At 36.9% G+C, this 15,362-nt stretch overlaps 1 protein-coding gene across 11 annotated transcripts in view; it reads left to right on the top strand.

The window, feature by feature from the left end:
• The window catches only part of PCDH15 (protocadherin related 15), a 755,413-nt gene that overhangs the window by 650,163 nt on the left and 89,888 nt on the right, over positions 1–15,362 (top strand). For all 11 annotated transcript variants that reach the window (XM_087964118.1, XM_087964124.1, XM_087964126.1 and 8 more), the window contains one exon: positions 14,226–14,353. In XM_087964118.1, the coding sequence (XP_087820244.1) occupies positions 14,226–14,353 (128 nt within the window). The remainder of the gene's footprint in view (positions 1–14,225; positions 14,354–15,362) is intronic.

Consider the following 15,362-nt stretch of genomic DNA (forward strand, 5'->3'; position numbering starts at 1 on the left):
GTTGGCAGGGAAAATCTCTCAACATTACATTTCTTTCAGTTCTCTGATATAATTTTATCTGTAAAATAAGAATAGCAGCCCTCTTGTTCATATGTTTATTTTGTCACATTCCTTTGTGTTTTCCATGGCTTTTTGAATTGTGAACAGCAGCCATCAGTTATGCAAAAGTCTAGGACAATCTAACTCAATGAGTTTTATTTATATTACACAAAATGGAGACACATGGCATTTTCTTCCATCTTGACAAGACCTTCACAAGAATTGAAAGTATACCTTAGATTTATACACATTCTAGAATATATTCAAACATCACCTCCCTTGTGCACCCATATTCCTCAACTTTTATTTTGATAGAACTCCATTTTTCTCCTTTATAACATTCATGGTTTGCATCGACATGAAACTGCTGACATAGATTGGTCTTGGCCAGTGGTGGGATTCAAACTTTTTTTACTACTGGTTCTGTGGGCGTGGCTTGGTGGGTGTGGCAGGGGAAAGATACCATAAAATCTCAGAGGTGGCATTTACCGTTCTCTGAACTACTCAAAATTTCCGCTACCGGTTCTCCAGAACTGGTCAGAACCTGCTGAATCTTGGCATTCTAAACTAAAATGAAATTTGTACAAGTTTGTAGTTTTATGGGCCCAGAGTTAATTCTCAGTTTAATACAGAGGATAAAACTTTTTCACCACTGTTAGTATAAACTTAGTCAGACTATGGTACAATTTGCAAGGGAAAAAAGCATACTTTATTGCAAGTACTTTCTGAATCCTCAGGAAATGTAAGCTGTCATTCTTCAACCATAGCTAACCATGTAATAACAATTATTCATTGAAACATGAGATTATTACCCATCACCTCCATAAACTTCTCAGAATACTCTCTTCAATATACTCTCATTTACCTTTGATAGGAGGACGGGCAGAGGGGACAAACTGATGTAGCTGTCTGTTTTTGTATCTATCTTGTATTTTGTATTGGGAGCCCAGATACTTTCTTGGAAATAAGGAACATGATAGGAACCAAGGAAGAAGTCGTTGCATCATAATTTGCATAATTTGGATGGGTTCTATATGAAAGTATGTGCTTGTAAACCAGATCTCAGGTGAAACACTGCTGATGTAAGAATAATTAACAAAGAAAAGAAAATAACATAATATTTTACGGGTAATCCTTTTTTATATGGTGCCAGAACTTTCATAAAAGATCATTTTTCTTTTGTTGTATAATGTTCATGCTGTATTCATGCTTTTTTGCTTTGATTGCCTCTTTTTCTGATCTGTGAACAAAGTGATATTTTGGGGATCAAAGCTCCTTTCCTGGGATTGCTGACAAGACATCTATGCAGAAATAGTTTATTTTTCTTCTTCCTGGCTTCGCAGCTTTTCCGCCAATTTGTAAAAAAATTCAAAACACACCTCTCTTGCCTTGAAGCTAAGTAAAGAAAGCATCATGTGAAAGCATCATTTGAAAAGAAGGTGACAGGAGAGGCCTGGTGCTCAGCGAACCAGGCCAATTGTTGGTGACATTTTGGCTCCACATTGTGGAACATTATATACTGCTAGTTATGCTTTTTTGTGTGTGTGTCTGAAATAAAATAGGTTCAACCTATTGGTTATCCAAAAACCCAAAAATGCTGACACGGGTGCTGTTGCTTTGAATAGGTTGAACCTATTTCGTTCAGTAAAATGTAGTGACCCATTCTTTTAACAAATGCTTTAAATGTTGGGTGACAATTGCATTGTGTCTTTGATGAGCTGTCTCTCATTTTATTCTGCCTCACCTGTTCAACAAATTCATGTTGCAGACTGAACAATGTAGGCAGTTTATTACGATGTGATGCATGTTATTCATTCATTCTGCAAGCAATCAAAATTATGTAGTGGCACAAGAGCATTTTTAACAAAGACAGGTAGACCTCAGCTTACAATCACAATTGAGCACAAAATTTCTTTTGCAAAGTTATTAAGTGATTTCCCCCCGCATTTTATGGCCTTTCTCCTCACAGTGGTTAAGTGAATCACTGCACAATTGTTAGTCTTGTCCACTAAATTGTGGACAAGATCTTAAGACAAATTTAGATCCAATTATCATTTTGAGATGCTAACAGGAAGAAGATTCTTTAAAACTGTGACTCTCTAAGGAGTTTGCACAAACTTTGTGACCCCCTTAAAAATATGAGACAGAACATCAAATGAATATGAAATCAGGAATCCAAAATATCATTCTTAAAGAGAAGAATCTAGAATTTTATTGCACTTGAAATAACTATGATGATCTTTCTTTTAAAACGGGTTTCTTATAATTTTCCATGATTTAATGGAGCATATACATTGTTTATGTATTTAAAGAACTGACACTTGTTTAGGGAAGAAATATTTTATACTCCATTTATGCTGTATGGTTTACTTAAATGTGTGCATACAAAAGGCTCTGAAGCCTTTAAAACATGAAATTGATTGGTGATAATCCATGGTATTGTTCTTATTTTTTGCTACTACTTAGTGTGAAAAGTCTGTTTTAAAAGCAAGTGTTTTGGAAAAAAATGGCTTTTTGGTGAAGAAGTGTATACACCAATGGTGGCTAACCCTTTTGGGCTCCTGTGTTCACATGCCAACACCCAGAAGGCAATGTGTGTTCCCCATGCCTCCTGCGCATGCACATGCAATCCCGCTACTGCACCTCACAGCTAATTTTCGGCTGGTTTAAGGTCTTTTTCAGCTTCCCAGAGGCTTGAAAAAAGCCTCTGCAGGCCGAATAGGCCCGTTTCATCTCTTCCTGTAATACCAGAAGTAACAAAATGGGCCTATTGTGCATGTGCGTACCTCATAGCTGATTTGTGGCTGCAGAGGCTTTTTTCAAGCTTCTGGGAGGCCGAAAAAGGCCTCAAACCAGCCACAAATCAGCTATGAGGTACGCACATGCGCAATGAGGTAAGTTTGTCTGCGGCTCGTGTGCTGGTACAAATGGCTCTGCGTGCCACTTGTGGCATGCATGCCATAGGTTCGCCATCACAGGTATACACTATATTAAACTAATATATACAAATCTACTGGCAAAAGAACAAGCAATGGGCACACCCTTGTACAATACTGTAGTCAATATGACAGATAGTATTCAGTGTTATGTCTCTCTTTTTGATTTAATGCACTTGAAGCAATGGCATTCTGAACCAGTGCTTGAGCAGGGTAATGGACTGAATAAGAGTCAATAATCTGACTCACACCAGACAAGAGAGAAATATTGTTTGTGGGTGGCATATCTGTCCATTTGATGGTCCTAGAAGGGCATTAACTGCCCCCAAAGAATCCCAAAGGTGCTTTTTCAAAAGGCAACTGGATTTCCTTTGTTTGTTTTTTTCACTTGAAGATGTTTCACTTCGCATCCAAGAAGCCTTCTCAGTTCTGACTGGGTGCTGGGGAATGGAAGGATTTATATTCCTTGCAGACATGAGGACTCAGATTGTTGGGGGCAATATGCTGACTCTGTAAACCGCTTAGAGACGGCTATAAAGCATTATGAAGCAGTATATAAGTCTAATGCTATTGCTATTTGGAAAGGAATGAAGCTAATGAGTCACCTTCAGAGTGCAACCAGATGATTGCAAGGAATATAAATCCTTCCATTCCCCAGCATTTAGTCAGAAATGAAGAGGCTTCTTGGATGAGAAGCAAAAGTCTTCAAGGAAAAAAACAAAGTCCAGTTGCCTTTGAAAAAGTATTTTCGGGACAACCATGACCTGGATGATTGAGAATCTCCATAGACATTTTGCCCTAAAGGCATTTTGCCCTTCTATCACCAATGAGTTAGACCAGACCAGGAAATCAACTCTACAGGAAGGCCAGAACTAAATGTTATTGAGATGGGTCCAGTGCATTTTTATTATTCAGTAATAATTGCTCAATCTTGCAAACCTGCATATGCTCTACCTGCCCTCCTCTTTCTACCCAAGTGTATTGCCAAGACCTTGCCTGAGGCTGTTTCAGCCTCCTTTGCCTAGAGAAGAACTTTTTGCATATTTCTATCAAGGTCATCTTCTTTAATCTCAGCAAGTACCCAGTTTTGAGTGTTCCTAGATCCATCACTGTGTCAGCCCTTTGAGGTAGACCAGAATAGGAAACTCAAGTTATGAATACTAATACTGCTTTTATTAAACACTTACAGTAACTGAATCTTGCGAGCCTGAAACCATCTCACATTTCCGCTTTGGACATTGACTTTTTTTTTTTAATCTGACCATTGTCTTGGTTGGGCTTCTTCCTCCTGTTCCCTCAAGGTTATTTTCACAGTCCATTGCACAGTGTCACTAGAGACCTAGTTGGCCTTGCTAGTACAGAGTGTCTTACATTAACTTCAGTTCATTTATCATCTGTACCCTTTCCTGGACAGGGACCACCTCACAACTGTTTTTCACACTCCAGTAACTTCCCCACTGGATTATTGCAATGGATTGCTTGTGTGGCTGCCTTGGTTCAAAATAAAGCTTAATGGGGTCAGCTCATATAATATTATAGCAACAGTACGTAGGTTTATATACTAAGTGGTTCCTTAGTACTTAGGTCCTTTAGAGCTTTCCAGCACTCTCTGGGTAGTTTACAGTGCCTGCATATTGACCCCAACAATCTGGGTCTTTGTTTTACTGACCTCGGAAGGATGGAAGGCTGAGTCAACCTTGAGGCTATGGGTGGAGTTTGCTCACAATACTGCATTCTAACCACTGCACTTCAGGACTTCTTACATTATGCTGGTAAGTTGCCATCCAGTCTAGCTGCTGGTCTGTTGGATTCAGAGCAGATAACTTAAAGGAGCATCTTCTCCTGTATGCACCTACCTGGATCTTAAGATCTTAAAATGAGATTCTTCTCAAGGTCTTCCACCAAAATAAATGAGCAGAGGGAAATATTTCCTGTAGTGACACCCTGTTTATGGAAAATACTCCCTAGTGAGGTCTGGTCTACTGGTGCCCATATTTTGACGCTAGATGAAGACCTCCCAGGCTTTTAAATAATATTTAAATGCATTCTAATCCTATATTAGTTCATATTGTTTTAGGTTGGGACAAGAGCCTTGTTCCTGCCTAGTTTTGGATTTGATCTGATTTGATTCCATAGGTTTAACTAGAATTATATTTCTTGTTTAGAAAGTTTAGGATCCTGGACAAAAATTAATTTTTAAATAATAAAACAAATAGTCTCAAAAATATTGCAAGTCAAGGGGAGGTCACAAAGCTGAGAGCGATAAAATAATTTTTTAAAAAAGAAGGAGATTATGAAAAGACTGGAAGAGGTCAATGTAATACCCAAAGCTATATTTGTTAGGTAATTTTTAAAGGCAGCCAACATGTACCAAAGCAAGGTCAAACCAGCATTGTGATTTTTTTTTAAATTGGGAAATCCACTCAGTGTTAAATTTCATAGCTTTAAAAAACGTTCCTCAGTTTCACATAATCATAATGTGATAATTATAGTGTGCCTAGCTTGAGCGTTAGGACGGGACAATATATGCATGTATAATGCATTGCTAAAAGCATGATGTAAAAGGAAGATTGTTATCATTAACAGTACCTTGCTTGAACATAAAAGTGAACCATATATTTTTATGTGGGCTCTATAGAAAATCTTATCTCAGAATATAGAGTCATAGAGTTGGAAGGGATCTAAGAGATCATCAGTGCAACCCTCTACACCCTGCAGGATGCACTACACCATATCCAACAAATGATTCTCCAGCCTCTGTTTGAAAACCTCCAGTGAAGGGGAAGAAACCACTCAATAAGTAAACTGTTTCACTGATTGACATGTTTTTCCTAATGTCTAATCTGTATCTTTGAAACTTAAATGCATCGGTTCTAATTTCACTCTCTGGAACAAAGGAGAATAAATCTGAATCCCACACAATGTGACAGTTTTGGGGGGAAATTGAAGACATCTCTCATGTTTCCCCTTATCTTTCTCTACTGCATGCTAAACATACTTAAATGTAATTGTTTCTGATAGAATTTGGTTTCTAGTCCTTTCATCATCTTGGTAACCTTTTCCTGGGCTTATCAATGTTTTGTTTTAAACTGGGTGTGAAGAACTGAATGCAATACTCAAGCGAGGCCTGACCATGACAGAGAAGAGTAGGATAATTACTTTCTCTTCTTGTTTGCTTCCCATACTTTTTGTATTGGCATAAAAGTATCTAGGAGCAGACTAGCAGTGATATGATAACAATGTTCCAATATCTGAGGGGTTGCCATAAAGAAGAGGGGGCCTGTTTTGCAAGGAGTAGGAACTAATGTTGTAGTAATATGTTAGTCAGTATTCAATTAGAGTGGATAATATGTGTATAATGTATTGAGGTTTCCTGATAGCAATAGCACTTAGACTTATATACCGCTTCACGGTGCTTTTTTTACAGCCGTCTCTAAGTGGTTTATAGAGCCAAGAATCTGGTCCTCATTTTACCCAACTCAAAAGGATGGAAGGCTGCATCAACCTTCACCCTGGTGAGATTTGATCTGCCAGCAGCCGGCAGTCAGCATAAGTAACCTGCAGTACTGCATTCTAACCACTGCACCACCCCTCATGATGCACTTTTGATGCACCTTTTTTAATGTTTTGTTTGATTTGTGTTGTTTTTCCTTTCATGTCTTCTTGGGTTTTTATTTAGTTTTGTATTTTTTTTTAAGAGCCGTGGTGGCGCAGTGGTTAGAATGCAGTATTGCAGGCTACTTCTGCTGACTGCCAGCTGTCTGCAATTTGGCAGCTCAAATCTCACCAGGGTCAAGGTTGATTCAGTCTTCCATCCTTCTAAGGTTGATAAATGAGGACCTAGTTTTTGGGAGGCAGTATACTGACTCTGTAAATCACTTCAAGAAGGCTATAAAGCACTGTTAAGTGGTATATAAGTCTAAATGCTATTGCTATTTTGTATTTTAACTTTGTTCTGAATAAAATAAACACATATTTAAGAAAGAAGAAGAGGGGATTAACCTATTCTTTAAACACCTGAAGGCAGGACAAGAAGCAATGGATGGAAACTAATCAAGGAGAGAAGCAACTTAGAACTAAGGAGAAATTTCCTGACAGTTAGAACAATTAATCAGTGGAACAACTTGCCTCCAGAAGTTGTGAATCCTCCAACACTGGAAGTTTATAAGAGATAGGACTGAAATGGAATAGGGTTTCCTGCCTGATCAGGGGATTGGAGTAGAAGATCTCCAAGATCCCTTCCAACTCTATTATTCTGTTATCTTTGTAATTGGCACTCTTTGCTAGACTGATGCTTGTATTTTAGCTATTTCCTATCTGTATGACAGCCTATCTTGTCAGCAGTGTCCTCAACTCTGGTGTTTCAGAACCTTCCCTTCTTTGACCTGGACTAGGAAACCTCCAAACCTCTTCCACTCCTTTGATTCTATGAATCTCTAAGTACTTTAAGTATCTCCTGCTGAGCTGGTCTGGTAGCTCAGACTGGTAGATTTTTTTTTTTTTTTTTAGTTCCTTTGTGGAATGAAGAACATGCATGCTGTGGCATACGGAGTACCAATAACATCTAATGAAATACGTTTATGCAAACAGATGTTCATTGGATTGGGAATTGTTTTGTTTTATGTCACATTTTTCATTGCATCAAAAATAGCTTTTGGTGAACAGGTCTTCCATTAACAGAAAGGCATCTCTAGATACTAATCAAAATTTTGAGAGCTGAAAGCACAATATAGAAAATGTGCCGTTTTGATCAGAGTGTTATTTTTTTTTTCATGATTTGTAGATATCATAAATTAACATCCTTATACTAAAACCGAAGTCGGATATTTAAAACATCAAAGTTTTGTTAAACTACCTTTCTTGTATAATTAATTACTGTATATACTCGAGTATAAGCCTAGTTTTTCAGCCCAATTTTTGTGCTGAAAAAATCCCCCTCGGCTTATACTCGAGTCAGATTCCCCTCTGAAAAAAAAAATGGTGTGGAGTCGCGGCCTCTGGTGGCAGCGACTCCCAACAAGCCCAACCCGGGAAGGGAAAGGCAAAAAGCGCTTTGCCTTTCCCTTCCCGAGGCGGGGGACTGGGGCCGCGCCGGCGGTAGTGACTCCTGACTCAGGGGCCTCCGAGGGAGGGGAAGAGAGTGACTCCTGCCTCCCGCTGTCATCATCATCTTCTTCTTTTGGGTTAGTGAATCAATTAAACCTTTCATGATAGTGAGATCGTTTCCCAAATTAATTATTTTTATTTTTGAAATTTACCAGTAGCTGCTGCATTTCCCACCCTCGGCTTATACTCGAGTCAATAAGTTTTCCCAGTTTTTTTGTGTAAAATTAGGTGCCTCGGCTTATATTCGGGTCGACTTATACTCGAGTATATACGGTAATAATCTGATTAGAATTTTTTATTCATTTTGCTTCTATATTCATATATTGCTCCTCTGTTTTCTATTAGAATCAGTGGAAACTATGTGTTTTAATATATGTTTTGGGGGTTCTGCATGGTGCTTTGTTGGTATTAATAGTATTAATATTCTCTCTTGCAAAATTCTCTTTTTTCCTATATACCCAAAAGAACAAGATATTGGATTTTACCATGCACTAGAGAGCAAACCTATATTATTATCTTGGCATGCAGATGTTTTATTATAGTCTTTACAGTTACTCTTTACAACCTTGTTAGAAGGCTATTAAATACTGAATAACGCATAGATATGAACAAAAACAACAGTAAAATATATGCCATATGAAGTGATGAGGCAAAATGAAGATTGTTAATTAAATGTCAGTGAAGTTTAATCTGATAGATATTTGAATGTATCCATATAATCCATGTCCAAGAGGAAGAAACATTTTAAGTGTTTGATATCAGAAATCAGAGCAATTTTCATTACTGTGGTTTATATGATCCAGTATTAAAAATTCTTTAACTACTCTTCACAATATGGTTGCCAAGTGACAGCACCATATCACTTATTCCTTTGTTTGTAGCAGCTGTAGAAATAATACTCCATTGTGTTTGCTTATAACTATATTGATGTTAAACAAGATTGATGACAAGTCTGATAACAGGGAAAAAATTTCATTGAAGCAATCATTTTATATGACACATTAGTATACACAAAAGCTCATCGCACATATTACTGAATTGTGAAAATCTGGTTTTAAGAAAGTTTATGGTAACACTGAAAATATTATTTTAGGTGGCTTTGTCATAACCTCTCTGACAATAGAACTCTAAATATTTCAAGAAAACATAATAATATGTGAAGAAAATATAGGACAATTAGATTGAGGCAGAAGAAAGAGGGAAGGATTCCAGTCATGGATTCAATGATACAGAAGAGTAGAATACTAATCTTCAGTTGTAATCTCAAAGATGCTTTTTCAAAAGGCAACTGGACTTTGTTGAAGACATTTCACTTGTCATTCAAGAAGCTTTTTCAGTTCTGAGTCAGAACATCAGTCACAACTGAAGAAGCTTCTTGGATGAGAAGCAAAACGTCTTCAAAGAAAGACAAAGTCCAGTTGCCTTTTGAAAAAGCACCTTTGGAACAACCATGACTTGGATGACTGAGAATCTCCATAGACATCTCCACTTGGTATTTTGGGGGGTCCTGCCTATGAAGTGGGATATAATGCATGTCTTCAGAAATATCAGTGCAATTATTCTATCAACTTTCTTTTAATAGCTTAGTCAAACAATGTTTGTACTCAGAGTGGTTATTTTGGAAAAATGCTTAGGGATGCATTTGGTTCCCCGAAAAATTCCCTGAGCTTGAAGTATTATTTAAATATTATAGACATCTTAATTCATAGTACATATAGTGAAAATTTATATTTTCCAGAAAATGTTTAACCTTTTTGCTTTCCTTAGTCTGTCAATACTAACATTTTATCAGTTCTGCCATTTCAGAACTAAACTATAGGCATGCAGTAATTTCTAGCTAAAATGTTGAAGGTATAACTAAAAATGTACATCTTATACAGATTTATAAAGTTTAAAAGAGGCTGGTCTAAATTTCTAATTTTAAATATTTTCCTCATATTGTCCCATTCAGAACAGGCATTTCTGTATGGTAAAGTGGGATTGCATCAGCCTTTCCCCAAACTGCTCTATATTCTACAGTTGATTTAACTGGGCAATAACCTCTGATGTCAAATGCTGCAATTGTATGCTTGCAATATGATGTCTATGCAAAGTGTGTTAGTTCTAGCATTGCATTCTCATTAAACATATGCTATCATATGCCACCCACCCACCCACCCATAATTGTGAGTTGAATCTTCTGATTATTGATATGATGAATGACACATATAAACTGCAACATAAAACCCAGCCATTGCTATTTTCAGTGTCGCAGTAAACAATCAGTTATTGGTTACCATGTCATGAAAATGCAGTGCAGCTTATAAAACATTTTTTTGTCAGATGCAGGGACATCAATCCAAGCAATGATCTCTTTCTTTTTTGTCTCTACAGCATAGGTGGCAGTAATTTCTATAAAGCAGGGGTGTCAAACTCAATGCAGGGGGTACCTAGATCTGGCCCACAGGGCCACTCTGGAAACAGCAAAAGACTGGCCTGTGGTGCTTCTGCCAGTGAAAATGGGCTCCCAAGTTCCGTTTTTGGCTGCCATGACTTCCTGCAACCCAATGCCACTTTTCACTGGCAGAGGGTTGCAGGAGGCTATGGCAGCTGAACGAAGCTCAAGAGCCTGTTTTCGCTGGCAGAACACTTGAGATGCCACAGGCACCCCTGACATGACTGACATCAAGCTGGCCAAACCCACCCTGGCCACCCCCACCCCAGCCCCTGAGGTCAAACACATCCTTGATGCGGCTCTCAGTGAATTTGAGCTTGACACCCGTGCTATAAAGTCTTCCATACCCAATTTTTAATTGACTTTAATGTTGCAAAAATATTGGTCCATATTTTTATTTTTCTCTTTGTTTTCAACTGTTTGTTGAAATCTTTCAGTGGCCAAGAGTTGCATTTTGTAATATTTTTTTTTAATAATCCAAATTTGCACTGAGAGAGGGCTATGAAGCCAAACGATGGGCCTTGGAAAAATTAAAAAATACAGGATTATGTTTAAAATATAAAATAAAATAATAAAATGCACTCTTTCAGCAGTATAATGTGGACTTTCCTCAAAACATGTAATGTTCTGATGTCATATTTCAGAAGTAAACCTATACTTTCTCAATACACTTTGAAAACATATTCGTGATTTCAGTGCCAATATCAAAAGTGGCACGCTTCAATTCTAGTTATAGCTTTAGAACTCTTTTTACAGCACAGTGCTCAAAAAGAAAATAATCCAGCATAATCAGGGTGGCAGTTATGAATAAACCGATCCCACATATAGCTCCCTGAAATAGTCATAACAAGATGTCATAGGAAAGAATAAATTCTGAAAAGATATAACTTTTTGCTGGGAAATAGGATTTCTTTCAGCAAACTGACTTTACAGTGTTTTGCAGAATGTGCCAATTTATTTTATTAGGATGTCTGGAAAGAGATGTGAGTGCTTTTGATATTTTTTATTTGTTGGTGCTTGGCTTTTTATTTCTAATGTACTCTTTCCAAACCACTGGATTGGAAGGAAATTGTGTAATGAGGCTCGGGATTCTATCTGTTGCTCTCACCAGTCATCAGCACAATAGCTTAGGAATGGGATGAAATTTAATATGGAGAAGCAATCAAAAGACGACTGGTTTGGAAATGGGTTGGGTCTGGTCAAAGGCTATGTAGAGGAGCATTCATACAGGACAGGAAAGTCGGACAATGTCTTCAAATGTTGCTGACATATCCATTTTAACTCCTCTTCTTAATATTTCTTAGTCCAGTAACCCAGGGGGAGTGGAGTGTATTCAGCCTGTTCTGTGCTTCCCATTGTACTTATGCACACATTGTATATGGATATAACGTTGTACTTATGCACACATCATGCATGGATGTAACACAGGGAAAAGTTAAAAGCTCATACCTACACAAAGGCACACCATGTTGTGTGCTCACACAGAAGAAAATGTAAATGACTCCCTCCTGGTTATCAGCCCTGGTAAAGGTGTTAGGAAAACAGTTCCAAAAGCCGTGATCTGCATGTTTTCATTAACTTGTTTGGGATTGTTATTTACTTTCCATATTGTTACCAAGACTTGGATGCAGTTTTGGATTCTGGTTAGTAGAAAAGAAATGCTTTCAAACCTAACATGCCACAAGCTTTTCAGGACTCCAGTTGCTCATACTGGGGCCATTCTGGGTTTCAGAATATGAAGCTGATTTTATTTTACAGCACTTTCCTCCTATCTGATGTTAATGTCAGAGTTCAAGGACAAGGAGCACGTTCCTCTAGGTTAGTATCTTATCTAGGGGCCAAATATTCTTAATTCTGAGAAGCCTGTAAGGTTTAGATATTTCAAAGATTCATGTAATGAATAGCTAGTTACAGCTGTGAGCTATTTCACTAAAGCTGTCTGTATTCATTTTTTCAGTTGATTTTATCCAAATGCAAGGATTCACGTTTCTTATTTCTGTATGATGTCTTCAATTCACCAATAGCTTTACTTTTCATTTTTTGCCCCTCTCCCCTCCTGCCCTGATAGATGTGGGATGTGCATGCTTCAAAATCATTGGTGGGATTTAAATTTTTTTACTACTGGTTCTGTGGGCATGGCTTGGTTGGCATGGCAGGGAAAGATAAAATCTCCAGTCAGAGGTGGTATTTGCCGAACTACTCAAAATTACTGCTTCTCCAGAACTGGTCAGAACCTGCTGAATACCACCTCTGTTCAAAATGATTCGTGCAAATATAGCTTGCCTTTAAAAAGAAGGGTTGCTGCTTCCAGTGTTCATTAATTTTAAGCAGTGGATTCCATCAAGTTGTTGCATGTTTGGGTGGGTGGGTGGATTGAAGGAAAGAAGAAAGAAAGAAAGAAAGAAAGAAAGAAAGAAAGAAAGAAAGAAAGAAAGAAAGAAAGAAAGAAAGAAAGAAAGAAAGAAAGAAAGAAAGAAAGAAAGAAAGAAAGAAAGAAAGAAAGAAAGAAAGAAAGAATTCTTTATTGGCCGTGTGATTGGACACATAAGGAATTTGTCGCCGGTGCATAAGCTCACAAGTGTAATATAAACAGCAAGTAATAGGTCATAGATCATAAATCATAGTTACAATCATTAGTTATAAATTACAAATAACAATTGATAAATCATAAGAAATCAATAGGAGATGTAGGTAAGATGAAAAGATGAGAAGTGAGATAGTGATGTGGGAATTAAGTGTTTTGCAGAGTGATGCCATGGGGGGTGGCTATCTTTATGTCTTGTTTTGGCAGGCAATCATCTCTAGTTCTATTTCTATGTTGCTACTATTAAAATGACTCTTGGTGACTCATATAGATAAACTTTCAGTGTTCATATAGCATGACTATGTAATGATTCTATGCACAGTCAAACTGTGCGATCCATAAGATGTAGTAGTCCTTTTTTCTGTGACCATCTTTTATTTATAAGGCAGTGATTCTAAACAATATATGACTTAAACCTTACTTGTATGCAATTCAAAACATATATAACCAATATCCCATGGATAATATAATAGAATTGGAAGGGACAAGCAAAGTGGATGACAAATCTTGCACAGAATGCCTATTAATAATGGTGAAAAGCAACTGTAAAAGATGCTAAAAATAGCATCTCTTTAAGCCTTTAGGAGCAAGAATTTAATGCTATTAATTATTTGCTGGAACCTGATTTTGGAATCACCTGAAGAATGAAAAAGAATAACTGAAAACAAAGAAAAATATTTTAAAACTTATTAGGAAGTTTTAAGGAAAATAAAATTCTTGATATATCTATATTCAATATTTCTATGTTAGCAAGGGTTTGATTTTGTCCTTCATTGTAGAGTTTTCAAACTCTTTCTTTCGTTGATTTTTGGGGGGGAGAAAGCAATTCTGTTTAATTTCCACCGGGGCAGCAAAATATAAACTTAGTTTTTTTCACAAACTTTAGAACAAAAGCATAACTAATAATTTATGGTTCCTAAAAATGTAAATATGCAACAAAATATAAACTTAGTTTCTTCAGAAACTTTAGAATAAAACCATGAATTAATTATTTATGGTTCCTAAAAATGTAAATATGCAGCAATTTTCTTTAAGCTTTTCTAACAGCATCTAGAAGAGACATGCTTATGACTTAAGGCATTCAGTGTATTTTAATTTTGCTAACCCTTGTTTTTTTTACTTTTAGGCAATACTGCAAAGATATTCATTGAGGTTCAGGATGAAAATGATCATGCCCCTATTTTCACAAAAAAAAATTATATAGGAGGTGTCTCTGAAGATGCTAGAATGTTTTCTTCCGTGATCAAAGTGAAGGTAGGAATTATGCTGAACAACCCGTTTTGCTTTCAATATTTTTAGAAGGTACACTTATAAAGCCTACTACCCATTCAAACACGTACCCTAGAGTCTTATCTGCATGCAGAAAGATCACTCGGTGTGCATACAGATTTTCAGCTATCTGAGAGTTGGAAGTTTTGCTTATTGAAAACTATTTAACAGAAATTTCCAAAACTGCAGAAGAGGAGTTGAAAGAAATTTGAAAATGAGAACTGTGACAGGGCTGAAAATTGCTTCACTCCCTTAAATACAGAAGCAGCTTCTATAATAATTCTTTGAGGTTTGATAAATTTTTAATTACTGCTCTTTTTAAATCCCAGAGTATCCTATTAATACTTCCAGTCAGATCCAATATTTTTAACTTATTGTACTTATTGTTTCTACTATACGCTGCCCACTCTTGAAAGTATAATTATTCATAGAATAACAGTTTGAAGGGACTTTGGAAGTCATCTAATCCAATCCCCAGCTCGAACTGGAGATCCTATATCATTTCAGACAAATGGCTATCCAGTCTCTTCTTGAAAGCCCCACAACTTTTGAAGCAAGCCATTCCACTGGTTAATTGTTCTCAGCGTTAAGAAGTTTCTCCTTAGTTCTAAGTTGCTTCTCTCCTTGATTAGTTTCTATCCATTGCTTCTTGTCTTGCGTTCTGGTACTTTGGAAAATAGGCTGACACCCCTTCTTCTTTGTAGTAGCCCCTCAAATATTGGAAGACTGCACCCTTAGTCCTTCTTTTCACTAGACATACCCAACTCCTGCAACTGTTCTTCATATGTTTTAGCCTCACTTAAATATAGAAGCAGCTTCTATTCTTTGAGTTTTGATTAATAGTTTTTTTTTAATTACTGCTTTCTTTTTAATCCCAAAGCATGCTGTTAATAATTCCAGTCAGATCCAGTATTTTTAACTTGTTATACTTATTGATATAATAAATAGTTTTTAATACAATGCTGCCTACTCTTTAAGGTATAATTATTCTTGC

This window comes from Notechis scutatus, chromosome 4 (genome assembly GCF_049901735.1).
Source record: "Notechis scutatus isolate UNSWTSFEM ecotype Mainland chromosome 4, rNotScu1.2, whole genome shotgun sequence".
Classification (NCBI taxonomy): domain Eukaryota; kingdom Metazoa; phylum Chordata; class Lepidosauria; order Squamata; family Elapidae; genus Notechis; species Notechis scutatus.